Source organism: Mus caroli, chromosome 4, assembly GCF_900094665.2.
Source record: "Mus caroli chromosome 4, CAROLI_EIJ_v1.1, whole genome shotgun sequence".
In the NCBI taxonomy this organism is placed as follows: Eukaryota; Metazoa; Chordata; class Mammalia; order Rodentia; family Muridae; genus Mus; species Mus caroli.
In genome coordinates, this window is record NC_034573.1 from 111,237,358 (window position 1) to 111,259,163 (window position 21,806).

Consider the following 21,806-nt stretch of genomic DNA (forward strand, 5'->3'; position numbering starts at 1 on the left):
CCAGTTAACCAATACCTGGTAGAGTAACTCTGTGTCTAAGAGGTTCAAGAACCATGCTATGATGTGGGTAAGACCTCAGCCAACATCCTCTGCCCCACACCCTGCATCATCACCACCATCTCCCCTGATGCAGGTCCTCACTCTGCACAGGAAAATAGCAACCAGGTTCAGACAAGGCTTGGGAAGGGGCAGAGGTGAAGAAGGGGTCATAGTACCTGCCTGGGGGCTTTCAGATTAAAGGCTGAGCAGATGACAGAAGCTGGTTTCCATATGAGGTATGAGGTAGCCTTACCCCATGCCCAGGACATGGAGCAGAGAGGCAGAGCCAGGATGGTGAGGTGGGGGGAGATCACAAAAACCAGGGACCCCTTTGGAGAGGTGCCCCAGATATAGGGCCATCCTGAGGGATAGGTCCCTGCCCCAGGGGGAGAGGTTATAGATCATAGGTTGGGAACTTGGGGCTGTCAGGAAGAAATCTGTCACGTTCTTCACTGGCCTGGGATCTCTTTGACATACCCAGAGATTCCAAGTGAAGTCTGAGTGTGGCTTTTCTAAACCTCTGCAAGCTTTGTTCCTGTGGGCTCTCCTCATGCTAGCAAGCACCCACCCACACACCCTAGGCCATGCAAGGCCACCCTGTCCTCTGCTACTCCAGTGGGGAAAGAAGGAGAGGATACCGGAGAAACCCTTGTGCTTCGGCTCCAGGAATCTGGAGATTGCTCCTGGGTGTTCTGGAGACCCAGCAGGACTCTCAGAGGAAGGGGGCTCAGGCTTGTACTAGAGGCCTTTAAAAGTCCCTTTCTGGTTCTCATTCTGTGGTGGCAGAGGGAGCTTCTGGCCTGCTTTAGGGATTCTGTAACTTTCCAGGCAGTCAAAGGCCCTGGCTCCTCCTGAGTGCAAGAAGACACTGTTTTCACCCGGAGCAGCCCTGGATTCCAACTCCTTGGGCAAGGACCAGAAAAAGGCTCACGTCAGCCTCTCTGGAGCCTGAAAGCTCAAAGAAAATGGAAGAAAAGCTGGCACACGGTAGGCTCCAAAAATCTCCTTTCTTCCTCTGCTTCTTAGAGCACACAGGGCCCATCTGCAGACCCTGGTGTTTTAGGCCTCTGAGTGTCCTTTTGTAGGGTCTCTAAATTTGCCATCCTTCTTTTATAGATGCAGAAAGAGAGAAAGGGTCTGCCTAAAATCAGAACAAGGTTGGGCTCCATTTTCTCTGACTTTAGAGACTGTGTCTTTTTCTGGGACAAGGGCTTAGTGTGGGAACTACTGCAGTGGTCCTCAGCTGGGGGCAATCTTGCCCACCAGAGGGCACCTGACATTGGAGACACTGGGGATTAACATTCTGTGAAGGTGCTCTCCTGGGACATCCTGGGTGGAAGCCAGAAGTCCTGTCTATCATCCCAAGATGCATGTTGTAGGCCCCAGCAAAATAATCGTCCGATTCAAAATGTCAGCAGTGTTGAGGTAGAGAAAAGTAGAACTGTGGTGCCTGGAAGGATGGGGGGGGGGGTTGGGGTGGGAAGATGAGGGAGAACGGGACAGAGTGGGTAAACCCTGTCTTAGCTGCTAACTGCCCTGAAAACTCAGCCAGCCCTTGTACTCATAGCCACAGGGAACTCGGCCCATCGCAGTCCAGGCTGGGAAAGGCAGACACCTACCCCTGTGCTATTCCACACAGCCCCTCTTCAGGGATGACGGGGAAGGAGCCTTTCCATTGGCCTTTGATTCTTCCTGTCCTCCAACCTACACTTGCACAGGAATAGGTCTAACCCAGTCTCCTCAGTGCCACCCTCAGGCAACCCCTATTTCCTACAGACATACTCCCAAGCTTTTGGGTTTTGTTTTGTTTTGTTTCTGTTTTCAGGATTGGGGATAGCATCCTCAAGACCCACCAGAAAGTTACATCCTCCCTGGCTTCCAGACACTTTTCAAAAGTATGGTTTTTATTGTTTGTTTGTTTGTTTGTTTGTTTATAGATGGGCTCTCACGTAGCACAGGCTGGCCCGAAACTTGATATGTAACTGAGGATAACCTTGAACTCCTGCCTCTCCCTCCTGTGTGCTACGACTATAAGCATGCACCATCATATCCAGTTTATGCAGCGCTAGGAAGCAAACGCATGCACTCTAGGCAGGCACTGTACCAACTGAGCCCCACCCCCAAGGCCTTCTTAACTGACAAACAGGAAACTGATTGAGGCCAGCGTTTACAGGAGCCAGTCAGTTGTAGCAGAAGCGAGTCCCATTAGCACCTATATTTTACATGGAAGGGAACTTAGAGAAAGCTAGGTGCTGTGTCCAAGGACACATGACTAGCAAATTGGAACTCGGCGGTGGCCTGGAACGAACAATTCTAAGATGGGCTGCCTCTCAACAGAAGCATACAGATAATTTGGGGCCTTGGCCCTCATGCTCAACCTCAAGGCTCCACTGGCACCTTGGGGAGGCAGGGGCTCCACAAACCTAGGCCACCTATATGCCAATAGAATGAGGCTCATACTGGGCTGGGGTTCTTTGTGACCCAGTCCTGCCCCAGCAAGCCACTCTCAGATCAGAGCTACAGGCTCATCTCCTGCAGCTATGCTTTCTCCTTCCCCTCCAAGCTTGATCTATGCTGCTCTCTGGCCTGAGTACCCTCCTCCGGCAGCCCCCTCTTGCAGGGCTGCTTCTGGGCTAAATGCCTGACTTCAGCTGCACAGCCCCTCTGCTCCCCTCTTGTGTTGTACTCAATGCACTGAACCACATTTACTCCTTGCAACTCTCTGGGGACCATGTTTTATTCATTACCATTTCCCCAGTGCACAGAGCCGGGCCTGGCACGGGGGCAGGTACCACAAATGTAGTTGTGATGCAGCTGAAAAGAGCAGGGGCTCTGAGATTGGTGACAGAAGTGCCGGGCACAGCCCCTTCAGACACCTGTGGGCTTCCCAGGTGGAGGGTGGAGTCAGGAAACTACTTCCAAGGTTGGCACAGGTCAGAGTGGGAAGGACCTTCAGAAAGCCTCTAGTTCATCCTGCCCATTCTGCAGAAGCGAAAAGGTCCAAAGGAGGGAAGGAATTTGGCCAAGATAACACAGGGATCTGCAGCATAGCCAGCACACACTCAGAGCTCCTGAGAGTGTCCCTTCTGACATACTGGGCCCATGCCCTAAACCTGGCAGAGGCATCCCCAGGAAGGCAAGGGGGCTCCTTAGGGCCCCAAGGCAGATTGCAGGCGGCAGGCACATGCACCTTGTCCTTGACCCATCCTGACCCCCTCTCCAGCCCCTAAAGTGGGAGGAGAAAGGAAGAGGGGGACAGGAGGAGCAGACGAGGGGGGTACCTCGGTCTCCAGCTGGCGTGGATCCGAAAGAAACTCCGCTTATTACTAAACATCTGGCTGGAAAGTTGAGAACAAGACACGAACAGAGGTTAGTGATGAAGAGACGGGTGGGTAGAGTGTGGAGTGCAGCCAGGATGGGACTGGCCTCCTGTGGCTGGAGGGAGAAAGAGATTCCCGACTGAAGTCATCTTCCATCCCAACCCCAGGATGCAGAGATGCTCAGGCTCTGCATACGATCCCTCGGGTGTATGGCGAGCCTGCAGAACTCAAGGTCCCTTCTCCAGAGACTGAGTCTGTGCGATGGAGAAGTCCCATCCTTCGCAGTTTGAGTTCGTGCTCTATGGGATGTGGATACAGGCAGTCAGGAGACCAGGCTTTTAGAGACTCATCCCATAGCCCTCAAAGGGAGGTCCTGGCTCTGGGAACGCCATTCCCAGGAAGTCCTTTTCCTCCTTGGAGTCCCACTTTCTGAAAACATGCTCAGTGTGGGCCATCTCCAAGCTCCGTGTGGCCAAACCAGGGTGGGTTGTGGAAGATAAGTGTGTTCACATGTGTGTATACACATGTCTATGTACACACGTGTCTGGGGGTGTTCTAGCAGGAGTTACACCCCATCTCCTAGGGTCAAGATAGCCAAGATTAAGGGCATGGTCACTTGGCTTGAGCCTGGTGATGGATCCAAAAGTCACAGCTCAACACCCACCTGATCCACCCAGGTTCCTCATCCACCATCAGACAGACACACAGAGCAGACAGACACACAGAGCAGACAGACACTTCAGAGCAGACAGATACGGTGTTAATAATGCCAGGCTTTTAACATCCATGTGTTCCCAGGCCTCTGAGAACTCGGGACAAAGAATCATTAAGGGCACAGGCTCCAAGCTCCCTTCCACCCCTAGTATCTTCTGATTCGGATACAAGAGTGAACTGTAAGCTCACAGTCCACATTTGGCCCTGCTCAGGGTTGCCAGAATGCCAAACCTTGTGAGTTTCTGACTATAAGTTGTGGTTTGGCAAGCATGGCACCTACAGGCAGTGATGAAGAACCCAAGTCAGGTTACACCAGGGGGTTCTCTTCAAGGGAGCTCCCAGTCTAACTGGTCCAATCTTTCCTCTCCCCGAAGTTCCAGACCTATCTAGCCCTTGGCCAGTAAGAGCCCTTACTGCGAACAAGGAAAAGACTCTGCTCCCAATTATTCCCATCAATCCATCCCCCAAGCCTCTTCAGCCCCCAAACAGAGAGCCTAGGCCCCTGAGCAGCCTACATGCTACCAATGCACTGAGCAGAGTTGCCCGGTGACTTTTTCCAGGACACAAGGCAGAGATGAGCTTCGATGTGTAGAGGGACCCACCTCTTCCCTGGTTGCTAATGTTGGACCTGGGCTTAATGATACCCCAGACTCAAAGAACAGATGTCTACCTGACTAGTTCAAGGATGAGGCAAAGCAAAAGCGGTGGGCAAAGAGGAGGAGAGCTTGAGGGCGCTGAGCTGACTCTTGACTTCAAAAAGGTTGAAGCAACCTCACCGAAGTCCCTCTTCTTCCTAAGGCATGAGGAGGGGTTTCCCTTATTCTAACATGCCTGAGATTTCTCCAGTTAGGGGCACGCAGATGAAGCAAGCACTGCTCTGTCTTGATTCTTCTTTCAACAGGCAAAAGTTCCAGGTCAAGTTGGGAGAGAAGGTTGGGTACAGCAAAGCGTACCTCAGTATAGAAGAAGAGAGCCCCCAAGAGACCCCCGCCCCCCCCCGCCCCACTCTAGCAAAGCTGCAGGCAAGAGCTGCAGAGATGAGTGTGTTAGTTGTTGGTAGAGTTTACGAAGGTCCTAGTCACAGCGGTCTTAGTCACAGAGTTCTCTTTCCGGCAGGCACCTGCTTCCTGGGAGGTGTGTTTCAGCATGTTCAGTGAGCATGCTGGGGGAGGGGATCCCTGCCCTCACACCCCAGAACAGAACGGGCGCCCTCGATTACCTGAGCCGTAAGCACCTGGGGCCAGCGGCCTCCTCCTCTCTCCAGCTTCCCGGGAGGGATGGGGATGCAGGGATGGAAGAATGGGGGTGGGGTGGAGACGTGGAAACAGAGAAAGAAAGAGGACAATGGTATGAACGATGGAGATGACAGGAAGGAATGGTGTGGACAGCTGTCCCTCTCAGACCCTGGAGACCCAAAGAACAGAAAGGTAAGTCCACTGTGGTCTCTCTAGAGAGGGCCCTCGGTCTGTACCTGTCTGGCCATCTGATGACAACTACCAGGCCTCACAACAATGCCAGAGAATCCCCCAAACAGGTCCAGACACCCATGTGGTGGCTGGAGGAGGTCTGAGAGAGGGTGAGACAGAAAACAGAAGAGGAAGAGGAGAAGCAAGAGGTGGTGGTGGCCTCATGGGGCCCCTACCTTTCCCCAGGGCAGAAGGAGGCACTGCCTGGCCGGTGGCAGGTGGCAACGGGTGGGTAGCGAGAGGGCGCTCCATCAGGTACTGGCGCCCGCCTCACCTCCAGGGGCCGTAAGCCCCCATTTCGGGCCCGTTGTATGTGCTCAAACAAGAGGGCCAGCTCTCTGCAGGAGAGGGCGCCATCAGCTACAGTCAGGGCCTTGGAGACACCACCCACCTCACCCAGTGGGCCCAGAGCTACTGAGCTGAGATCCTGCAAAGTCTTGATCTACCTTCTAAGGGTTCTCTCAAACACCACGGGCCAGAACAGCAGCGTGGAGAGACTAGCTTTCTCCCTCGCTGAAGAAGTTTCTGGGAAATCGGAAGTTATCTAGGTATGGTTCTGCAGGTTGGGCATACGTCCAGAGCACCCACACAAAGAGGGAGCTCAAATCTAGCTGACTCTGCTACTCATCGGGGAGCCGTGCAGCCAGCAGCAGCTCAGAGATCCTCAGTGTCACAATCTGACTTGGGTTTCAGGAGGATACTGGAGCTAAGGGCAGATTTGATAGGGTGGCCAGCCCAGCTTTCCACCCCTGCAGTGTTCCTTCAACCATGGAGTCTCTGGAGGTAGTGGAGATGGTGTCGGGTTGGCTGTCCACTGACTCGCCAGGCCATTTCTTACTGCCATGATCAAGAAGGTACCCACCCTTCTCCTGCCTTTCCAACGGAGCCCAAATCTCCAGACCAAGTTCTGTTTCTCTTACTAGGAAACCCAGGCCACTCTATCTAGGGTCCCCCACCCCACCTGCCATATACTTCCTTGCCAATTTCTAAGCATCTAGTCCCTGCGCCCTTTCTGGCTTGGTCTTGATTCCTTAAAATTATCCCATCTCCATAAAGGGGCTGCTTCAAATCCGGCCTCTGGCCCTACCTCTGAGGTAGGAGCTTGCCTCTGCTAGGTGTGGAGATGGGGAGAGGGAGGAGTGATGTGGGGAGCCCCCTTTCCAGACCCTACCTCCTGCTCATCCCCTGGGAAGCCTGGGGGACAGGGGGGAGTAAGAGGGGGCCAGGTGCGGGTACGGGCAAGTGGGATCACGCAACAGCTGCTCAAGGGTAACTAATGAGGCAGTGACTGTGGAGAGAAGCGCTGAGCACAGCAGGCTGGACTAGCACGCACTCCATGCCGTCCTGCCCATGGGACTGAGCCAATGGAGCCGGCTCTGCAGTCTTCATTCCTGCCCCAGGGCCTGGCCAGGCACCTGGCTCCACACACCTTGATGATGCTATTAATAACTTCCAGCGCGGAGCCGCCCCCATTCAGTCTCAGCCCAGCCTGGGGCCTGCAGAGCAGACCCACTGCTGGCCTCAGAGGATGCTGCCCACAACAGTAACAGGGGCCACACAGTCACACGCAGGGACTCTGGGGCAAGCACGCGTATTTCTGCATAGCACCCTCCGCCTAGCACCAGCTGCATTGCTAATATGTCTCCGACTCAGGACTGAGGGGAGAAGAGCTGGTGTAGTTTTCCTGGGTGGCATCATCTATGGGTGAGCATGTAGATGCCAGCATTCCATGAGTGGGGCTCAGCTTCAGGGGCAAAGCTGCATCAATAAATACCCTGGGATCAGTAGACACAGGAGAGCTGGGGAGAGGACCAGCCAGGCTCCAAGTTATGTAGGACCTAAAGAGCTAGTCCCAAATGTTCCTTCGGGAGCTATCTCCTTTCTCAATCCTGAAGGCATCTTCTCAAGGGGCATTAGTGCCAGCCCCTACCCTCTCCCACTCCCGCAGCACCTACCTGAAAGATGGGAGAATGCTGTCATAGTAATACCAAGTGGCTGTCAAATAGGCCCGGCTTGTGTCCGTGGAGTACAGGCGCCACGCAGCCTGGAGGGACATGGAGAATGGGGTGTCATAGAAGTTCTTAGCCACCCACCAGCCCTCTGCCCCTGAAGGAACCCAGTCCCAGGCCAGCTGAGAGTGATGCCAGAACCAGAGGCCAAGTCTAATTCCATAGCTACCAGCAGGGCCAGCCAAGAAACCAAGACCTAGAGAGAAAAGACTTCCTCAAGGTGACCCAGTAAACTGGCACCAGAGCCAGGGGCCTACAAGCACTGGGTAAGAGCTGGGGGGTCTGTGGTCAGATAGGCATGGGTTTCTAATCCATTCTCCCATGCAGAATAAACTGACCATTGTTGACCTAACAGAGTGTTGCATGGGCAAAATGAATAGATATCTGCCCAACGCTAAGCTTAGTGCCTGGTGCACTCATGGCCAGACTCCTTTAAGCCCTCCTGTTCACTCCCTTAGCTAAGTACGCATTTACAGCGTCTGGTTAGTGTCTTTCTTCATAAGTTGCATCACGGGCACCCCTACATCCTTGGTGCCAAGTACAGTATCTGGCACGCGTATGTGGTTCTGCGAATGTTTAGAGAGGGAATGTTGACTGGGTGAATGGATTTACAAACAGCGAGTCCACTGTAGTTTCATCAGCTGCCTACTGCTACCATGGGACTAGAGCAACAAAGATTATTGACCACCAACTCTTCAGCAGCCATGGACACTGCAGCAGAAGGAACTAGAGTCAAATGAGAAGCAAAACTGTCCCTGATTCTCTAGGTGAAGAGGGGAATCTGGAAAGGCCTGGGAATGGATTGATCCTCCAGAGCAGGGAGATATAGAAACAGACAAGACAAAGCAGAATCAGACCAGCCTGGATGCCCCCCTCCTTTGGGTGCCTCTTGTCCTTACGGGGTTGCCACAAGTGACCTCACCAGCCTGGCGCCTTCCTAAGACAGAAATATTTTTACTTCCTGCTTGCCTGGGTCCCTGGCATGGGCAGGGGAGCAGCTGCCAGAGCTCTCATTAATTATGGGTACCACAATACCAGCTGTCTCTCAGCATGGACAGTGCCAGCTGCCTGCCCCTACAATGCCCCTGGGGAGGCCAGCTCCCAGAGGACAGTGGCCATTGTGCCCCAAGGGATGCTAAGAAGAAAAGGTCAGGCTGGTGGTTGTAGATAGCAGGGATGGAGAAAGGGTTATTATGCCCTGGGAAGAAGAGATAAGGAGGAGCCGAGTCAGGCTTGGGTCTGGGTGGTCAGAGGGCAGTGTGCTGGGGAGCAGGCAGAGGTGTGCTGTGTCAGTACCCCTCAACTATCTCCTACAGGGTGTTCTCTTGCATGCCCCTACACTGGAGAGGAGCCAAGGCAATGGTGAGTGACGCACAGATCAGAGTCTACTCAGATCCATCACACGGAGGGAAACAGAGATCACAAGCTCCCGGCTTCCTACACCTGCTCCCATCTCTGGCCACTTCCCCCTCTGTTTCCTTGACTGGCTCCCTTTTCAGCTGCCCATTAAATGCTGGCAATTCTAAAAGTCTAGCCTTGGACCATCTTCTTGCATGACTTCCTTAGGATACAGTGTATCAAGGTGCTGGGAGTGGAGAAGGCTGACAGTTCAGGATGGCAGAGTTAGGTCTCCACCATGAGATGGGGGCCTTTTGCCCCAGGATCTCTCCCCATCCCACATTATGGCCAGAGCTGGCAACAGGGTGAGTCTAGGGAGTTCAAAAGCAGGTATTTGCTGTGGGGGTGGGGAGCATTACTGATATTGTAGTCAACATCCCAGCTCTGTCTATAATGTGGCAGGTACACCCCCACCCCCCCACCCCACCCCCACCCCCCGGCCGAAGTCTCTAGCCTCTCTGAACTTTGAAAGTTTGAAACCCATAGGTCAGCACACAGGGCTGACACAGCACAGGCTTGCCTAAGCATCGTGTACCTGGATGAGATTAGCTGCTGGCATCCTCCGCTTCTCAAAGTGCTTCTGCCTGTGCTGCTCCTGGACCTTCAGGGCAAAGCCAGAGCCCAGGATGCCCTGTGGGGATGAGGCATGGCTGTAGGTAGTGTGGCAAGGAGGACAAGAGGCTACTAGGATGTTCCCATACCTGTGCATCTGGGACACCCCAGACTGCCCAAGGTAAATTTAGGACCAGGCTGGTCAGGTCCTGATCCCCAGCCTCCCTCAACAACCAGCAGAGAACTCACGGCAGGCAGGGCAAAGAAGGAGATGCCCAGTAAGGCGAAGCCGGCAGCCAGAACCCTGCCCAGCCATGTATGTGGCGTCTTGTCACCATAGCCAATGGTCGTCAGTGTGATCTGGAGATACAAACAGGTTGCCCATAGGACTGGGCACAGGGACCTGACACAAGGACTTGAAGGTACAGCAAAAACAAGTGGGAAACTAATAACAAGAGAAGGGCTTCCTCTACAACCATAGGGATTGGTCTCAAGGACTTCTCAGGTGGATTCCGTTCTCACACTAGTCAAGGAAAAGCGGTACACATCACAAGGGCTGAGTGTAGGGCTGGAGATGAGGGCACAGACAGGTCCCACAGAGTGGGTAGGACAAGCATGGGGACTGGTCACAGGAGCCACAGCCTTAGCGTGATGAGACAAGGACCGGCCAACCCTGAGTGGGGCATCCTAGGAGGACAGAGCCTGGGAATGTCCAGGGATGCTCCTAGGGGGAAGGGCAGCCCTGCACAGACGCTCACGCACCGTCCCCCACCAGAGCGAATCGGCATAGGAGGAGAAGTCAGAGTTGGCATCCTTCTCAGCCAGGTAGACCAGGAAAGAGGCGAAGATGAGCACCAGGAACCCGATGTACCAGGCGGTGATCAGCTCCTGGGGGAGGGGGAGGGGCACCTACCTGTCAGGGGATAAGGCTACACACACTTCTCCAGTCGCCCCTTTCTTCAAGGAAGAAGCCTCTACCCAGCTTTCTCTGAAACCCCAAAAGCCAGACGCCCAGGCCTGCCCTTAATCATGGCAGCTCAGCCCTTTTTCTCCAGGCCCTCTGTGCTCTGCCATTCTTGCTCCATCTTTCAGGCTTCAACCCAGGAGCGCCTATGGTTCCTTTCCAGCCTCACCCATCCAGTTCCCCACTCCATTGGGAGCAGTCCTCTCCTAACCTAAGGGCTTCCAGATGTGACCCTTAAGCCCTACCTCTCAGGCCTTGTCTGAGCCCCGCCCCTGCTGGCTCCAGGTGCCTCGACCCCTCACGTCAGACCTTCCTGAAGTTTCTATTAAACCTCACCCCTGCTAAGCTCCAGCCCCATACTTCAGACAAGCCACGCCCCCATCACACCCCAACTGTACTTGCCCCACTGTATGCCTCGCACCCACTAACCCCCACCCCCCATCAGTGCCTAACACGGCCAGCTCTGCCTGGTTCCAGTCCCTACGCGCCCGTCCCAATTTGGCCCCGCCTAAGCTCCGCCTCTTGCTTGTGCCTAGTGTAGTCCGGGGCAGCTTGGTTCCTCTCACCTTTCTCCAGCCTCACCTTACTGTGCGCATAGACCACGGATCCCAACAGCTTCCAGGTGCCACCGCGGCGATCCATACGCACCATGCGCAGGATCTGCAGGAAGCGCATACTGCGCAACGCGGACGTAGCAAAGATGTTGCCCTGTGTGCCCGCAGCTATCACTGCCACCGAGGCCACGAACACGATGAAGTCTGCAGGGCAGGGTGTCAAAGTTACCAGCCTACCCCCTGTCAAGACCTGGGGTCTGGAACTCCGGGGACATTAAGTGGGTGGGGTTCAGATAGGGAGGGCCCACGAAAATTCATGAGAAACCAGAGTCGGGGTCAAGGCTGGGATCAAAATGGCTCCTTGAGATTTGGAGTGAGGCAGAGTAGGGAAGGCTTTATACCGATGACACAGAAGGGTTTCCTGGCGAAGCGAAAGCGTCCCTGCCATCCTCTGTAGCGACAACAGCATCCGGCCGACCAGACACGGATTATATACTCCAAGCCAAAGACCACAATCATCACGAATTCCTGTGGGGAACCAGGACCCAGATCAGAGCCCAATCCTGAGTTAGGAAAACCAACACCTGGCTAGGTCCCTCTTATACCTGGAAAGCTCTGAGAGTGTTCCAGGAGGGAGGTTACCCTCTCTTTGTCCTCTAGGAAGAACAGAAGCCCAGGTTTGCCCTCATACACAAGCATCATAAGATGTTGGTGTTTTGTTTTGTTTTTTCTTCTCCCCGCCCTCAGTCTTACTGTCATTCTAGACTCTTAACCCTGGTTCAGTGGCATTGAGCATGGCTCTCGGTTGGTGGAAGGCCTTCTGTTGGTGAGGTTTGTTTCAGTTCGGGTGCAGAGTGCCTACACAGATGTTGTTCTCCCTTGAAGGAACGCCTATGGGGGATTCCCCGCACTCACCAAGATAAGGAGACACTCGTTGGCAAGTTCCTGGTGCTCCTGGATGGTGGACAGCACGGACAGCACCAGGCAGCTGAAGACTAGCAAAAATCTGCAATTGGAGAGTGACCAGGAAGGTTAGATGGCAGAGGGGAGGGCATGACTGAGGGATGCTGAGCTGACACCTCCCAAGCCCTCTCCAGAGGACCCTGGTGTGACTGGAGCTCAGCGAGGAGGAGGCTTCTCAGTTTTTTTCTGGGCTGGCAAGAGAACATAGAGGCTCAGTGTTTCCCCAGGCTCAGCCACCCACTCGCCTTGGCCCTGGGCTCCATTTTAAGGTCCCAAGGAAGTGTTCCAGCAGAGCTCAGAAGCTGCGGTCTCAACTGAAGAATAGGGACAGCTGCTCTGTCTCCATGTTTCTATGGAATTCATAATGAGTCAGCTACAGAAGAGAGGGGCTGGGAAGGCGGCTCAGCAGTGAGAGCACCCACAGCACAAGCATCCGAATCCCAAACACGCATGTAAAAAAGGCTGGGCACGACCACATGAGTCTATAACCCTAGTCTTGGGATCAAAGACAGGCAGCTCGCAGAAGCTCATGGGCCAGCCAGTCCATTCGGTTGAAACAGTGAGCTTTGGGACCATTGGAGGACCCTGTCTCAGGGCCATAAGGCAAACAGCAATATCATAGGGCACAAATGTTCTCCTCTGGCCTCCATGAGTACAGACACTCACACCGGTGACCACCACACACATGTGCACGTGCACTCAAGCACACACACACACACACCACCACCACCACCACCACCACCACCACCACCATCACTCCATAAATAAAAAGAAGGGGGACAGGGTAGGCAGGGAAGAAGCAACACAAGGAATAAAGGAAAAGAAAAGTGGAAACAGGCAGTGAGGAGCTGGAGACTAAGGCCTGAAACTACCCTATGGGCAGTGGGAAGGTACCAAGTGGCCCTTTAGGAAAGGAATGCTAGACCCTAAGCCATCCAACACTTTCCTTGTCAGTTACACATGGAGAAACAATGGCCCACAGCAGGAAATGGGTTTCACTTAAGGTTGCTGTGTATTTCCAGGGCTGACGGGAGGTTGGAGCCAGGAATCCTTTGGGGAGGCCTTATGCAGGTGTATACACTCAGGAGAGCTACAGACATGGCGAGGGGAGTGTGGACTCTTTGGAACAAGGTGTGCTAAGCACCCACCGACCCAGAAAACACCAGAAGTGATAGCTTCTTCCCTGGAAATGCATCACTCTGCACTGACCTGCCAGGCTTCCTGTGTGTTCTCAGAGCTTTACTGCTGAGATCCACCTGAGCCTCGCACACTGCCTGAGCTCCTTCACTGCCTGTTCCTCAGCCCTGTACAAACTCTATATGTTCCCCAGAACCTTTGAGTCCTTCCTACTCATGGCTCCCTCTTCAAACTCCCTTTCTGGAGCCTGCTTTCTTGTATGTGCCCCAGGGTTTGTTCTTTCTTTTGTTAATTTTTTTTTTTTTTGAGGCAGGGCCTTGCTGTGTAGCCCAGGCTAGCCTTGAACTCTAGCCTCCAGTCTCTGCCTCACAAGTTCTAGGATTACAAGTGTGCAACACCATGCCCAGCCCAACTCTCTTTCTACTTATCTTTATCTATGTTCAAGCATGTGTGCACATCTCATGTGGTGTGTGTGTGTGTGTGTGTGTGTGTGTATACACGTGCGTGCATGTGAATATGTGTGTACACCTAGGAAAAATCACTGATCTCTTCTGGCCAGCCTCCTTCTCTGTAAGGGCTGATGGACAGTTGAGAGTAGGGTTTAGCTGTGCCCTGGGCCACTTACATCTCCTTGGAGGTCAGCATCTGAGACTGCATCACAGGAAATGCCCCTGGATCAAGGAGGCAAGAAGCAGCTGCCGGTAAAGGGTTTCAGATGAATGACGGAGGCCTCTGCGGCCAGTTCCAGGCCAGAGCTGAGTCAGCAGAGACACGAGGCAAGCACAGAGGGAAACGTGGGCCCCACAGTCCTCAGATTCAGTCATTAACCACAGGACCAACAGCAGGAGGCTACCTGGAATGGGGGCTGCAGCCCACACAGGGTTGGTATTGCCTTTCTCAGCTGCCCAAGACCTCAGGCAGCGGTGGGTATACATGACTTTCTGATGAGCACTTCTGGAATTCTTTTCCTTTATTTTTTTTTCTTGCTACTTCAACAGTTACACAGGTATCAACTATCCACAGGAGACTCGAGTGAAAAGAGCTGATTGTGAAACCTCGAGTGTCATGTGATCCTGATGGTTAGGAAGAGATGTCCTTTATGTATGCAGGCAAGAGGAAGGGATTTGGCTTTTGTTTGTTTGTTTGTTTGTTTTTATCTGTGCTTCCTAAGATTCTGTTTAGAATGACTATGGATTGCTTACACAATAACAAGCTAATGTTCCTTCGTTTATTTATTTGTTTGGCAATGCTGGAGATTAAACCCAGGGCTTTCTAGGCGCGGGCTTAGTTATTCTGCTCCATACGTAGAGCCTATCTATGCCTTGTGGTGGCTTGAATGAGGTTGGCCCCCACAGGCTCATATATTTGAGTGCTTGGTTCCCAGTTGACAAAACTGTTTCGGAAGGATTAGGAGGGGTAGCCTTGTTGGAGGAGGTGTGTCACTAGAGGTGGCCTTTGAGTTTTAAAAGCCCAGGACACTTCCAATCCTACTTAGTCCATTTATCTCCCTCCCCGCTCCTCGCCTCCCCTCTCCCAACTCCACTCTGCCTACTGCCTGTGGATCAGGATTTAGTGCTCAGCTAGTTCTCCAGCACCATGCCTGCATACCTGCTTGCATGCTGCCATGCCCCTCTCCGTGATAAGGATGGATTAACTTTTGAAACTATAAGCAAACCCCCAGTTAAGTGCTCTCATTTATAAGAGTTGTCTTGGTCATGGTGTCTCTTCATAGCAGTAGAACAGTGACTAAGACAAGTCTCTAACATTTCAAAAGATTTATTTTATTTATAGTCTTGTATATGTGGGGTGACAGAGTATGTGCACATGAGTGCAGATGCATGTGGCTGCCAGAAGGGGGTGCTAGGTCCCCTGGAAAATGACTTATAGGTGGTCCTGAGTTGCCTTATTTAAGTGATGGAAGGTAAATTTGGGGTCTCTACTAGAGTAGTGTGTGTATAGGTATCTTGCTTGCAAGTATGTCTGCACACCATGTACATACAGTAGCAGAGGAGGGCAAAAGAAGATGTTGGTTCCTCTGGAACTGAAGTTACAGACAGTCACCAGTCACCACGTGGATGTTGGGACAGACGGAATGTGGGTCTTCTTAAACAGCAGAGCTCTTAACCACTGAGCCATCTTTGCAGCCCCATCCCCCTATCTTTTTTGAGACGGGTTCTTTGCTATATTAACAAGAGAGTCTCAAATGCCTGAGCTAAAGAGATCCTTCCATTGCACCTCTCAAGTGGATAGGGCTACAGGCACGCAACACTGTCTCCAACTTGTTTAAATAATTCTATGTGTGTGTGTGTGTGTGTGTGTGTGTGTGTGTGTGCACCATAGCAGGTGTGTGATCAGAGGACAACTTGCACGAATTGCTTCTTTTCCTCTATTATCTAGTTCCTGGGAATCAAACTCAACTTGTGAGGTTGATGGCAAGTACTTGTATTATTGTGCATGAGTGTTTGTGTGTGTGTGTGTGTGTGTGTGTGTGTGTGTGTGTGTGTGTGCCAGGCTTGATAGCAAGTACTTGTACCCACTGAGCCATCCCACTGGTTCCCACTATCACCAGTTATTAATATTTATTAATATTAAAATTAAAATAATTAATATTGTGTGTATATATTTGTTTGTTTATATAGGACTTCCCTGAACTGCTTAGACTCAAACTTGTGATCCTCCTGTCTCTGGACTAGTAAGGCTCATAGGCATGAGCTACTATGTCCAGCACCGCTAACATATTTTTTAATGCAGTTTTCTGAAAACTACAAACAAGAAACAAAAAAAGTATCCTGTTCAGTCCTGCCCCCAGCCCTTACTGTACTCACCTCTTTGCCTAGCGGGTGTGAAACTGTGGCAGGCTTTCCTGAGAGCCCAGCTCATGTCCACCTACCAGCTCAAAGTTTCTTCTTGGCTATCTGGTGGCCCCTGGAACCAAACATGTCCTAAGCTAGAATCCCAATGTGCCACAAGATCTCCTTTCCCTGGTAGCTCAGCGGTGGTAACTGGGTACTAAGGCCAGCCACCTGAGCCAGCTGTGATTCTGTCATCTTCTATTCACCACCTCCAGCTTGGATCAGACCAGATCTCTCCTCCTGGTCAAGCCCCACCATCTGCTCCCCCATCCCAGCTCCACACATCACCTACTCCCACACTACCTGCCTGCCCACCCCTGCATCTAATCCTCTCTGCTCTCTTGCTCACTGCTCACTCCGTGCACTTCCTGAGCCTGCCAGTAGCTCATCTAAGTATCTCCACTTACAGGCTTTCCTGGTTTGCTTGGTTGGTTGCTCCCTTGCTTACCTGGGTGCCTGCTCACACACCACTCCTTTGATGAGGCCTTTCCAGCATCCTCTCTCTAGAAGAGTGGCTTCATACACTATCCTTCCCTTTTCCTGACTGACAGATTTCATGGCACCGAGAAAACAACATCAAAACACCCTGTCCCTAAGCCAAAGGGCCCATTTTGAACCAACTGACGAATCTCCTAAAACTCAGCCCATCCATCCAGACTGAACAAACGTCTCAGCATCTTTCCTCAGTTGCCCCTATCCTTGACCAGCTCCACTGGGCAAACACTGATTACAAGTCCCTTGAATTGTCAGAGAGTAGCAATGTAAATGTATAGTCCCAGCAATTTTGAAGGCAGATGGATCACTACAAGTTAGAGGTCACCCTGATCTACATAGTAAGTTTCATGCCAGCTTGGGCTACATAGCAAGACTCTGTCTAAAGCAACAGCAAAACCCTGAACTTCACCTTCCCTTCCTTTCATCACTATCAGGGAAGGGAATTTCCTTATCCTGGGTCTTCAATTCATTTGAATGGATCTGTTAGCTCTGATGATGAACAACACCCTGTTCCTGGCACCTGAATAATTATTCCTATCTTCAAGATGAAGACATGAGACGCAGGACTGACACCTTTGCTTCAGATCCCACTCAGTGGCGGAGCTGGGGCTAGAACCTCTACAGCCTCTGGCCTCAAGGTTGCTTTGGCTGAATTCATCACACAAAGATGCTCTCGGAGAAACACAAGCTCAGATGTTTACAGCTTAGGAGACAGAGGAAGTCTGGGTGTGTCTGCCACACTGGCTTGTGACTTCATCATAGGACTGATAGGATTGCTCAAGGGTTGTCTCTGACCCTCTGGGGCCTCAGTTTCTCCAGCTAGGTGGTATTCTGGGGCTGGCTGGCCTGGGCCTTTTGTGATCTCCCTAGCAGAGCACCAGTCTAGAGGCTTCTTCCATGACATCTTTATGCACCCCATCTTGGCCAAGTGGGCCTGTGCACTCCCTTGGCCAACCAGGAGTTAGAGGTGTGGCAGATAGGGGCAGTATGTAGGCTAGCCAGGAGGTCTATAACAGTCTTTCCTGTCCCATATACCCTCCCCCATTCTGCAACTATCCCCCTACTCATGCAGGAAGATTAGAGAGGAAAGGGTAGATATTTGCTTAGATCCACAGCTATCAAATTACAGAGGACATCAGAACCTCTGGAAGGCTTGTCAATGGTGGCACATGCCTGTAATTCCAGCAGTCATGTGACGGAAGCAAAACTCAGAAACTCAAGGTCATCCTTGAGTACATGGAGACCTTGTCTTTTTTTTTTTTTTTTTTTTTTTAATGCTGATTTCTGGGTACTTCCTTGACAATGTCTGATTCATTAAGTTCAAGGTGGGAATGGAGCTCAGTTACTAACCAATGCAGGGTTTCATTTGTTTTTACTTTTGACAGGGTCTCACTGTGTACCCAGGCTAACCTAGGACTCAAGATCCCCCTCCTTCAACCTCCTCATTGCTAGGATGACAGGCTCGAGCTTCCACGCTTGACGCCAAATCAGCACCTTTAACACAATGGCAATCCCTGCTGTCTCCCCACTGCCTCAGATCACTACTAGAAACGGCCAGGGCTGGGGGGCTGTCAGGGAGGGAGGTGCTATGCCAGCATCAGCTTCACCACTAGTCTGTGCAAGCTCAAATTACAAGCATAAGTGCTCCAGGTGGCCCAGGGCTTCCCATTGGTACAACACAACACCAAATCCTTCCAACACACATTCTCCACAAAATCCCTACCACAGTTTCCCAAGCATACAAGTGAGGTGACAAGCCATGATAGTCTGTGAGTCCAGAAGTACACACATTAACAGGAGTTATGCTACGGAATAGAACTTACTTCTCAACAAAGCTGATATTTTTTTTTATTTTAAATTTATTTATTGATTATATGTAAGTACACTGTAGCTGTCTTCAGACACTCCAGAAGAGGGAGTCAGATCTCGTTACGGATGGTTGTGAGCCACCATGTGGTTGCTGGGATTTGAACTCTGGACCTTCGGAAGAGCAGTCGGGTGCTCTTACCCACTGAGCCATCTCACCAGCCCCCAAAGCTGATATTTAAAAAACAAGAGGGAGGGTGTTAGCTTTCCCAAAGTCACAATATAAAACTTGAGCCCAAGACCACCTGGACCACAAGGTCCAAGAATTTCTCTGGGCTTCAAGTTCCCTGCCAGACCACAGCACAAAGGTCAGGGACCCTGAATGGTCTCATCACTGACGGTTCCCATCAGCCTGGTGATTCTTCCGTAGTGGGATGGGAAGGGAGAAGATCAGCTCAGTTCTAGGTACCCTGGAAACACGCCCAGAGGGGATGTGTTCAGAGGATGGCAGGGGATCTCACAGTAGGAAGAAAAGAGATCGCCTCTAATTTCTCTGAACCACACTCACTTCAAAAACACTAATCTCATATACAGTCAGTTGAATTTAATAAATAATCTAGATTGCAAGACATGGCAACTGTAACAGTGGGGACCCAGCGGGAAAGCTGGTGACTGTCCTAAGGAGGTTGAGGCTGCTTCAAAAAGATGTCAGCTCAGCTAAAGTGGAGAGGTAACCAGCCAGGGCTGGGGTGACCCAGACAGAAGAAGCAGGGCATGCAAATATGTGGGTGTCTGTGGGAAGCCAGCCCAGAAGGTCCTTGACCCAGTGGGGGACACAGAGAAGGTCAGATCCATGAGAGCACCCTCTGATACTTGAACGTGATCCGAAAGGCAATGGGAGCCATTGGGGAGGGAGTTCAGAGAACAGAAATGTCAATGATGTTCCACTTGTGTTTCAGGATCAGACCATGGAATAGGACTGACATGCAGGCCAGACACTGACTAGGAGCTCCAGGATAACACATCTGAGAAATGATGGAGACCTGGACCAGGAAAGCAGCAGCAGAGAACAGAGAGAAGAGAATGGACTGGTGGCATCATACCAAGCGAAACTTAGGGACAGTGAGGATGAATGGCCACTCCATTTTGGGCAAGTACACTGGGCTGGTGAAACTGCCCAGTAATACATGAGAACTACAGTGAAGTTAGGGGAGGACTCAGTGTCACCCCAGCAGTGTGAAGGGAGAAGTCCTCTGTCCAGACCAAAAGAGCACATCCAGGGAGATGGAGAGGAAACAGAAGTCAAGAGAAGCAAGCGTGCGGATGATAGCAAGAAGTGGGGTGAGGCGGACTGGTGAGATGGCTCAGCGGTTAAGATCACTGACTGCTCTTCCGAAGGTCCTGAGTTCAAATCCCAGCAACTACATGATGGCTCACAACCAATCTGTACAGCTACAGTGTACTTACTCATATACATAAAATAAAATAAATAAATCTTAAAAAAAAAAAAAAGAAGGGAGGAGGGGAAGGGACGGTAGTATACAAGTCCTGACAGTGTCTATTGGATTTGGTAACATGTTGGTCCCTGGATCCGAACAGCCTCACAGGCAGGCAGAGAATGACCTGAGCTGGCCTGGTTGGAGAAAGAGCACATAGTAGGAGTGGATCCAGTGAGCCAGAACTGCAAAGGAGAAAGGCCAGGGAAGCTGGAGAAAGTTGGACACTGGAATCTCTCTCAAATGAGAGAGCAGGGGTGGGAGGAGCCAGGAGGACAGGGAGCTGAAGCCTGGACCATGGAGTAAGCTAAGGATGGATTCCCAGGCTGACAGGGTGAAGGGGAGAGAGGTAGGACCAGGTTCAGTTGGACCAGGCTGGGTCAAGAGAGGGACCTAAGCATGGACACCCAGGAACTCCGAGGAGGTGGGATTTTATGAGAGCTGAAGAGGCAGTTTGGTTTCTCTGTTTTTGTTTTTGTTTTTGTTTTTTTTCAGGTTTGATTATCCAGTGAGGACACAGCCTATGTGGGTGGAGTGAGGGGGTGCTTCCCTCACCACGTCAGACCCAGGCTCTTTGCCCTCTTTCCTCCAAGACCTCCTTCCATCCTTCCATCCTTCCAAGGTCCCACCCCCAGCCCGAGCCTTGCCTGTCAGTGCCCAGGACCTGCCTAACAGCCAGCTGGCTCCCTGATATTTGCCTCTGGCCCGGAGAGTATGACTCCTTTGCTCTCTAGACTAGGACCCACCCCCAAAGCAGGGCTGCTCTGTTTCCCTCAGCAGGGAGACCCTGGTGCCAGCAAGTCATGACTCAGCCAAGATTCCTGAAGGGCAGAGGTCATGACCCCTGTTTCCTGCCTACTGAAAGGTATGTCTTGAGCCCCAAACCAGAGCTGATGCTGAAGAAAGGACTTCAGTTAGACTTGCCAGGCACATCCCAACAAGGAGATGGGGGTGGGGCACAAAAAAGCCTAGAGGGTCCCACCGTCCTCTAAGGAGAAAGGACACTTACTTTTTTTTTGGGTTGGGGCGCTGATGGGGGCCGGCATTAAGCGGGCCTCAGAATGAGGCTCTTTCCAAGAATCCTCAAGGGCTGGGAGGAGAGTTTCCCCTGATCCAGCGATTCTAAATATGGCAGAGGGACTAAGAACACGTGACCCGGGGCCCCATACAAGGCTGCTGCTGGCAAGGCTGCATCTCTGGGCCAGAGGTCCATAGTGGGGCTCAGGGAGGGGATGAGGTCTTAAAGGAGCCTTAGTTTCCCTGTCTGTAACACAAAGGAGAGACAATCCAATAATGGCTAAGGTTCCTTCGGCTTTATGACTGTCCAGCAGGGCAGTGGGAGGGAGAGACTTAGCTCAGTTCTACTTTCTCCAAGGATCTCCCTGGAGAGACAGCAGCTGCCAGCACATAGTGCAAACTATGAAAAAAAAATGTCTCCTATTGGAGGACCAATTAGAAAACACATTCCCTTTAGCTGGACATGTTGCAAAAACTTGACCCCTTGAGCTGGCTCCATTAGAAACTAGAATTGCTTGCTGTGGGCTGACCCACCCCTAGCCACTGGAACCCTCTCAGCCCAGCAGGGCACCTCATGGAAAGGCCCTGGATGATTCCATGTTCCTTCCTGGCTGGAGTTTGAACCAAGAAGGGTCCACCAGCTGGGCATGATGGCACATGCTTTAATCCAGGACTTAAGAGGTCGAGGCAGGAGGGATCTGGAACTCAAGGCCAGTTACATAAACCAGTCCAAAGACAGTTTGAAACACATGAGACCCTGTCTCCAAAAACCAAAACCGTGTGTGTGTGTACTTACAACTGAAGTTGGGCAGAGCCGACAGGATTCTTGTTTTTTAGGGTGTTTGTGGGAGGGTTTGCACATGAGTGCATGTGCCCACTCAGGTCCGCATGAGCATAGGTCAAAGTTCATTTCAAATGTCCTACTATGTCACTCTCCACCTTAATCCCTTGAAACAGGGTCTCTCACTGACCCTAGAGCTCACCATCTCTCAGCTAGGTGGGCTGCCAGCAGGCCCCTAGAGTC

The 21,806-nt window shown here is 51.9% G+C and overlaps 1 protein-coding gene across 2 annotated transcripts in view; it reads right to left on the minus strand.

The window, feature by feature from the left end:
• The window catches only part of Kcnq4 (potassium voltage-gated channel subfamily Q member 4), a 51,737-nt gene that overhangs the window by 9,642 nt on the left and 20,289 nt on the right, over nt 1-21,806 (minus strand). Inside the window, exons 2-9 of one of the 2 annotated variants that reach the window (XM_021159917.2) lie at nt 11,932-12,022; nt 11,418-11,544; nt 11,045-11,220; nt 10,261-10,386; nt 9,748-9,858; nt 9,482-9,577; nt 7,495-7,583; nt 5,716-5,877 (exon numbers count right to left, since the gene is read on the minus strand). In XM_021159917.2, coding sequence (XP_021015576.1) covers nt 5,716-5,877; nt 7,495-7,583; nt 9,482-9,577; nt 9,748-9,858; nt 10,261-10,386; nt 11,045-11,220; nt 11,418-11,544; nt 11,932-12,022 — 978 coding nt within the window. The remainder of the gene's footprint in view (nt 1-5,715; nt 5,878-7,494; nt 7,584-9,481; nt 9,578-9,747; nt 9,859-10,260; nt 10,387-11,044; nt 11,221-11,417; nt 11,545-11,931; nt 12,023-21,806) is intronic. The other variant, XM_021159918.2, reaches the window with a different exon arrangement.